A 7146-nucleotide genomic window follows, 5' to 3' on the forward strand; every position below is an offset into this window, starting at 1 on the left:
AGCCCGCCTTAGGCACCTTCCTCATCACCCTCTTCCTCCATCAGGCCACTGACCATCCTGCATGCAGATCCTGTACCTAGAGGTCATGGGGAGTTAATTTGCATAGTCACTCCTGATTGGCTGGTGGGCATCAGAGAGGTAAGGTCAATTTGCATCTTTCTCTTTTATTAGTGTGGATAGCATCTTAGATTTGATGGTCCTAACACCCAGGAGGGTTCTATGTCCTCGCCCCTACCCACACCCCCCCTCTCCCTCCACCCCATGTACTCAAGCCCCGATCCAGCAGGCAGGCAGTCAGCTCTTTCTAACAGGGGATCCCCCTGCCAAGCCTCCTTCTCAGGCATCCAGTCCAGGCCCCAGGGTTTCCTCCTCCCCCAGCCACATTTCCCAACCCCAATTAATCACAGGGTGGCCCCAGGGAGGAGGAAGGCGATGACATGGCTAACCATAAAGAAGCAGGGACAGCAGAGCCGGACGCCAGGACCCAGGCACCCAGAGGTCATGAAGCTGGGGTTTGTCTGTGCTCTGCTTTCTCTGCTGGCAGGTGAGGCTCCTGCCATCCACCCTGTCCATCCCGCTGACCCTCCAGGGCCCCGGCAGCCTCTCCACGTGGCCCGGCACACCCCAGCCTCCTGTGCCTACCCTCTAGGCATCTCTGCTTCTCTCCCCAGCCCTTCCATCTTGCTCTTCACTGACTCCCTCTACCTCCCCTCTCCTCCACTTCCCGCAGGGAACAGCCGGGCAGACACCAGAGCCATTGGGGCTCAGGAATGCCACCCCAACTCGCAGCCCTGGCAGGCAGGCCTCTTCTATGTCACGGGGAACCCCTACCGCTTACTGTGCGGGGCGACCCTCATCAGTGACCGCTGGCTGCTCACAGCTGCCCACTGCCGAAGGCCGTGAGTGACCGCTCTGGGGAGGGCGCCGGGGATCAGAGAAGGTGAGGGGGGCAAGGGCCTCTGGTAGGGGAGGGAGGGAGTGGTGGACAAGGAGGGGTGAGCCTCTATTTCTGCTCCCAGAAGTTGAACTCGGAATGACCAAGAGTCAACTTTTTCCCAATTCTAGTCTCAAATAATCTGGTTCTAGGGGTCAAAGACTGGAAATTTACACTCTTCTTTGAATCTTCGACTCTGGCCCAGGGTAATCCAGAGCCTCAGTCTCCTAAAGTCTTGGATCCACGGGGTTCTACAGGAGCCTCAGAGAATTCTAGAATCTTAGAAGTCCAGAGTAGCGCTGACAAGGAAATCTAACGCTAGCCACTTAAGTTTCACGTGTCTAGTAGACACGTTGCAAAAAGTAAAAGAAAAACAAGATTTCATTTTGATAATGGATTTACCTACGTACTCATTATTTTACTCAATATTATTTTAACATGTAATCAGTACCAAATAATCTACGAACGTCATTGTTTACTGTTTATGGGGTAAGCCTTTGAAAGCGGACGTGCAATTTACACGTATGACACATCTTAATTTGAACTAGTTGTACTGGATAGAGCAACACTAGAATCGTATTCAGGCTAATTCATCAACTACAGATGCACAGAGCCCTAGAATACTGTGGTTTGTAACATTCCGGAATCTTGAAACAAGGAAGTTCTAGGAGGTTATATTCATAAATGTTTAGAATTTGTCGCATTTAATATCCTAGAGTGCTATCATTCCAGATTCTTAAAACCTCCACGCTTTTAATTCAGGGAATTCTAGAGTCTCCGATTATTTGAACCCTGTATTTTTCAATTTCCAAAATCAATAGATTCATAGAATTCTAGAATGATGATATTTTCACCGGATTGTCCCAAAATGTTAACATTCTAGGCTCATTAAATCCTAGGTTTAATTCAGATAATTTTAAAACCCCAGAGTTTTCATCTAGAGAGAAATCTAGAACAGTACAATCTTGGACTCGTGACATTCTAGAACTTGAGCCTCATAGAATTCTAGAATTTGTAGATTCCTAAGGGGTTAGAATCCTAGAGTCCCGGGCATTTCAATAGAATCCCAGAATGGACCTGAGGCAGAAATCCTGTCTGCATCTCTCTGGAAAGGGGATGCCTACCCTGTTTTTCCCTCCAGGAATGAAGAGCAGGTGTTGCTACAGGATGCTATGTGGGAATTTCCCATCATGCATTGCTCCATGATGGGGCCTCTTTCAGCTCAAGGTCTGTACACCAGGCTAAAAGAGCAAAGTTGAGATTTCAGCCCCAAAGATGAAGAAGAAATGAAGAGATATGGAGGTAGAAGGGATTGAGAGGCAAGGTTGAGTTTGGGTGATGGGGAAAGGCTAATTTCTCAGACACAGAGCTCCGGCACAAAGATAGAAATAACTTCACTCTCCTCAAACTTGGAATGCTCAGACATTAGCCTAGTTCCTCACATGAGAGGTCAGAGGTTGGGGGTTGGCTATGTAGACCACCAGAAGGTCCCCCGTTGTCCAGGACATAAACCCAGAGGAGAAGACGTAAACTAAAACTGCAGTGAGAAAACATGGGATCAAACCTCAAGGAAATGCATTGAAGGGTTAGCTGTATGGCAGTCAGGAAAAGCCTGAGCCACAGATGACCCCAAAGTTGGGGATTTTCCATACCCCACCAACCAGCCACTTCCCACAGAACCACCAGGGGTGGGGCTGTTTTTGTGTGGTAGGTGGAGTCCTTGGGTGCCTACACGGTGCCAGGGAACCCAGATCACCAGCAAGGCTGCAGGTGGGGCAATGAAGAAGGTGGCTCCATTGGCATGGACCTAGGAAATGATGTGAGCTTTTGACGGAGAACTACAACAGCAGAGGCAGACAAAGGGATGGAGTGGGAGATCAGGAGCCCAGAGAGGGCGTGTGCCTTGCCTAAAGTCACACAGCACTCTTGGGTTGCACATAGGATGGGGATCCAGAGAGGATATCTACACCTTGTGGAAAGCCACACAACACCTGAGGTCTGTCCCAGCAGGTATCTGTGGGTCCGCCTCGGGGAGCACCACCTCCAGAAAAGGGAGGGCCCAGAGCAGCTGTTCCGGGTCACGGACTTCTTCCCCCACCCCGGGGATGACGTCATGCTGATCCGCCTGCCCAGGAAGGCACGCCTGGAACCTGCCGTGCAGCCCCTCAACATCAGCCAGACCTGCGTCTCCCCGGGCACCCAGTGCCTCATCTCGGGCTGGGGGGCCGTGTCCAGCCCCATAGGTACAGCCTTGGCCATGGCACACTCCCTTATGTCTCACACTGAGGTCTAAATCCCTCCTCCTTCTCTGTCTCTGCCTTTTCATGTCTACCCTCTATCTATTAATCTATCTCTCCATGCTTATATTCCATCAAATCTAAGATGCTACCCACAGTAATAAAAGAGAAAGATGCAAATTGACCGTACATCCACGACACCCACCAGACAATCAGGAGTGAGTATGCAAATTAACCCAACAAAGATGGTGGGTTAATTTGCATGCACAGGTGCAGAGCGAAGACTGAAGACTGAAGAGACTTGGCTTCCCTGCTGCAGCCAGAATGGAGGCCTGGGTCCCGGGTGCCAGAGGAAAACCAGTGCCTGCAGCCAGGGGAAGGAAGGCCTATTGCAGAAATCTTCATGCAATGGGCCTCTAGTGAATTACAAGGTGCATCATCACTTCACTGAAAATGGGAGAGAGGGGTCCCACTGACCCTTATGATACCCCACTTACTGGAAGACATCTCCTGATTTCAGGGTGTTTAAATGTGAAAGAATACATGTATCTGAGAATCTAGATAAGGCCTTCTATTCTCAGAGTCAGAAATCAAGGACCTGTTGTTAGCCACATTTGGCTTCCCACATTAGTGCTGGTTTTCCGAGAGTCTTGAAAAATCACATCTGAATTTGTTGCCAGCATCTGAAACCCAGGACATGCTACAGAAAAGCCGAGGTTTTGGATTCAGTTGGAAAGAACGGGCAATGCTGGACCCACATTTCCCAGAGATTGGCCATTGCTGGAGAGAGAGAGAGTGGAGACTGAACCACAATGGTGCCTGGCACACCACTTCTTTTTACTCACCAAGCCCCTGCATGCATTGAGTTGGCACCCAGGCATTATATATATTGATATATGTGTGTTTATATCCACATCTATCTCTATGTGCCGTAACTCCTTCTCCCTCTACCTAGTACCTCTGAATCAGTGGTTCTCAACCTTCCTAATGCCGCGACCCTTTAACACAGTTCCTCACGTTGTGGTGACCCCCAACCATAAAATTATTCTCGTTGCTACTTCATAACTGTAATTTTGCTACTGTTATGAATCATAATGTAAATATCTGTGTTTTCCTATGGTCTTAGGTGACCCCTGTGAAAGGATCATTTGACCTCCAAAGGGGTCTCGACCCATAGGTTGAGAACCGCTGCTCTAAATCTTTCTCTCTCTGTGTACTAATGACCCTCTCCCTATAAGTGTCTCCTTCCCTTTAATTCGGGGCCTTCTCACTGAGTATCCCTGGACCCATTTCTGTTTCTGCATGGCCTCCTTTGAGAATTTTTAAAAAATATATATTTTATTGATTTTTTTACAGAGAGGAAGGGAGAGGGAGAGAGAGTTAGAAACATCGATAAGAAGGAAACATCCATCAGCTGCCTCCTGCACACCCCCCACTGGGGATGTGGCCACAACCAATGTACATGCCCTTGACCGGAATCGAACCTTGGACCCTTGAGTCTCCAGAGCAATGCTCTATCCACAGAGCCAAACCAGTTAGGCTGAGAATTTTTTCCCCCCTTAAAAGGCCTCTAGCTCCTGCCAAGGTCTCTGTTTTTCTCTGTGTAAAATATATACGCGTCTCTTCTTGTCTCTTGCCTCTCTGTGTGCGTCTCTCTCCCTCTTCAGAAATGTCTGTTTCTGTTTCAGGCTACGATTCTCTTTGTCGCTGCCTCTCCTTTCTTGGAGAAGCAGATGCTGTGGCTCCATGGATCCTCCTTAAGAAAGGGGTTGTATGTGCAGCCCTAGCCAGTTTGGCTCAGTGGATAGAGCCTCAGCCTGCAGACTGAAAGGTCCTGGGCTCCATTCTGGTCAAGGGCCCATGCCCAGGTTGCAGCTCAATTCCAGTAGGGGGCGTGCAGGAGACAGCTGCTCAGTGATTCTCTCTCTTCATTGATGTCTTTCTCTCTTTCTCTCCCTCTCCCTTTATTCTGAAATCAATTTTTTTCAAAATTTCTTTTTAGAAGAAAGGGGTTGTGTGCTGAGTGAGATGAGTATAGTTGCTGACCCTCTGTGACCTCCTTCCCCAACAGTGCATTTCCCAGTCACGCTGCAGTGTGCCAACATCAGCATCCTGGAGCCCAGACTCTGCCGGTGGGCATACCCAGACCACATCTTCAAGCGCATTCTCTGTGCTGGCCTGTGGGAGGGGGGCCGCGGCTCCTGCCTGGTGAGGTCTACTCTGGGGAGGAGGTGGAGGATGGGGATTCTGCTAAGACACTGGGTCCTGGGAGAGGATGGTGGGGCCAGCAACAGGATTTCTGGATCTAAACAAGGGGATGGGTTAGGGGTCTGAGCTCCAAGTCCTGAGGGAAGAGGATACTAGGGCCCTAGAATGCTAGGTCCAAGGGAGGGGTGAAGGCTGCGAGCTTTTCCTCCTGGGTCTGAGGGAGGAGGGCCTGGAGAGCTGGATGTCTGGGTGTCAGGGAGCAGAAACTGGGGGGGTCTGTGCAATGGCATGCTAGTGATAAGCCTGGCCTAACAGTTCCTCTCTCTTCTCCCACCCACAGGGCGACTCTGGGGGCCCGCTGGTTTGCAACGGGACTCTGGCTGGTGTGGTGTCTGGGGGCTCTGGGCTCTGCTCCCGACCACAGCATCCCGCCGTCTACAGTAGCGTTTGCCACTACGTGAAGTGGATCAGAAAGACGATGAAAAAACACTGAGCCCTGAGGGAAGGGGGATTGGAATGGGGGGCTGAGGACAAATATGTGATACCTTAATCAATAAAGAAATTAAAATTAAAAAATAAGAATAAGGGTCATGCCTAGGATGACCAGAGGCGGAGGGGGGTGCAGGATAAGGGGCGGTAGGATAAAGGGGTCCCAGCCTCAGGGGTCTCCTCCACCAGTGCCCTCAGCTATCCTGGAGAAGCCTTCTGGTTCCTTAGGCTCCGCCCCCTCGGGAATAGATCTGAAAGACACTTCTATCCTGGGTACAGGCTCTAAGAAGTCAGCAAGGACTGGCACCACCCTGGGGAACAGCATCACCTGGTGGCTCCGCCCCAGGCTGGCCACCCACCAAATAGCCCCGCCCCCTCAGAACATCGCCCAATGAGAGGCCTCTTCTGGACTCCACCCATGTGGCCCCGCCTCTTTCATCAGAGTCCCCGCCCCTCATGATGTCAGGAGGGCTATAACTTTCCCCCATTGGCTCGAGCAGGGAGGGTCTGGCCCCGCCCCTCACAGCCCTGCTTTTAGGCGTGTCCTGGGTTTGCATCCTGCCCTGGACCATCTGGGAGGAGTTGAGGGGGAGGGTCTGGAGGTCTTCAGATCACGTGGATGGCTTTGCAATAAAGGCATGGAGCCCTCTCTGCTTTCTGCCTTGGTCGTGGGACGGAGGAAGGGCAAGGAGAGGGTGTTGGAGGGACCATAGGGAAAGGTTACCAGAGGAGGCCAATGGGGGCCGGGGGGAGATGGGGAATATCTGTCCTACTATCAGTAAGAATCCTATATAATAAAGCCTAATATACTAAGTTTCCGACGGTTCCACCGTTGGACCAATCGCTATGACATGCACTGACCACCAGGGGAAGACGCTCAGATGGGTAGGTTAGCTTGTATCTGGGGTCCAGCTGATGGGGATGGGCAAGATAGGCCGGACACGCCCTGGAGCCCTCGCACAGTCACTCCCCTGAGCCCTCAGTGGGTCCTGCCTGAGATCTTTCCCCATCAGCCCTGTTGCAGCAAGCCTCCCGGGTTCTGTCAGGCTGATCCTGACACCCCCAGGGGGAGGGGAAGCCAGGTCACGGCGCCTCCCAAACCTGCCTGCCCAGGCCAGACCTCTCAGGGCACGGCGGGCAGGGCTGATCCACCCTCAGGTTTCTGACCAAGAACACTTGTACTTCTTCTATTTGGGGTTATTCCCGGCAGCAGCCCCCCTGTCCTCCCCCAGTCCCAAAGTCCAGTCCCCAAGCCCTCTCATCCTTGTATGCAGGAGT

At 51.5% G+C, this 7146-nt stretch overlaps 1 protein-coding gene across 1 annotated transcript; it reads left to right on the plus strand.

The window, feature by feature from the left end:
• The first annotated feature begins 280 nt into the window (after window positions 1-280).
• On the plus strand, window positions 281-5872 carry LOC118714914 (kallikrein-9). Its single transcript, XM_036430390.2, has 5 exons — window positions 281-544; window positions 731-899; window positions 2945-3177; window positions 5243-5379; window positions 5720-5872. Exons 1-5 carry the CDS (start codon window positions 433-435, stop codon window positions 5870-5872), a joined length of 804 nt encoding a protein of 267 aa, XP_036286283.1. The 5' UTR covers window positions 281-432.
• Window positions 5873-7146: the final 1274 nt, after the last annotated feature.

This window comes from Pipistrellus kuhlii, unplaced genomic scaffold (genome assembly GCF_014108245.1).
Source record: "Pipistrellus kuhlii isolate mPipKuh1 unplaced genomic scaffold, mPipKuh1.p scaffold_m20_p_108, whole genome shotgun sequence".
Lineage (NCBI taxonomy): Eukaryota > Metazoa > Chordata > Mammalia > Chiroptera > Vespertilionidae > Pipistrellus > Pipistrellus kuhlii.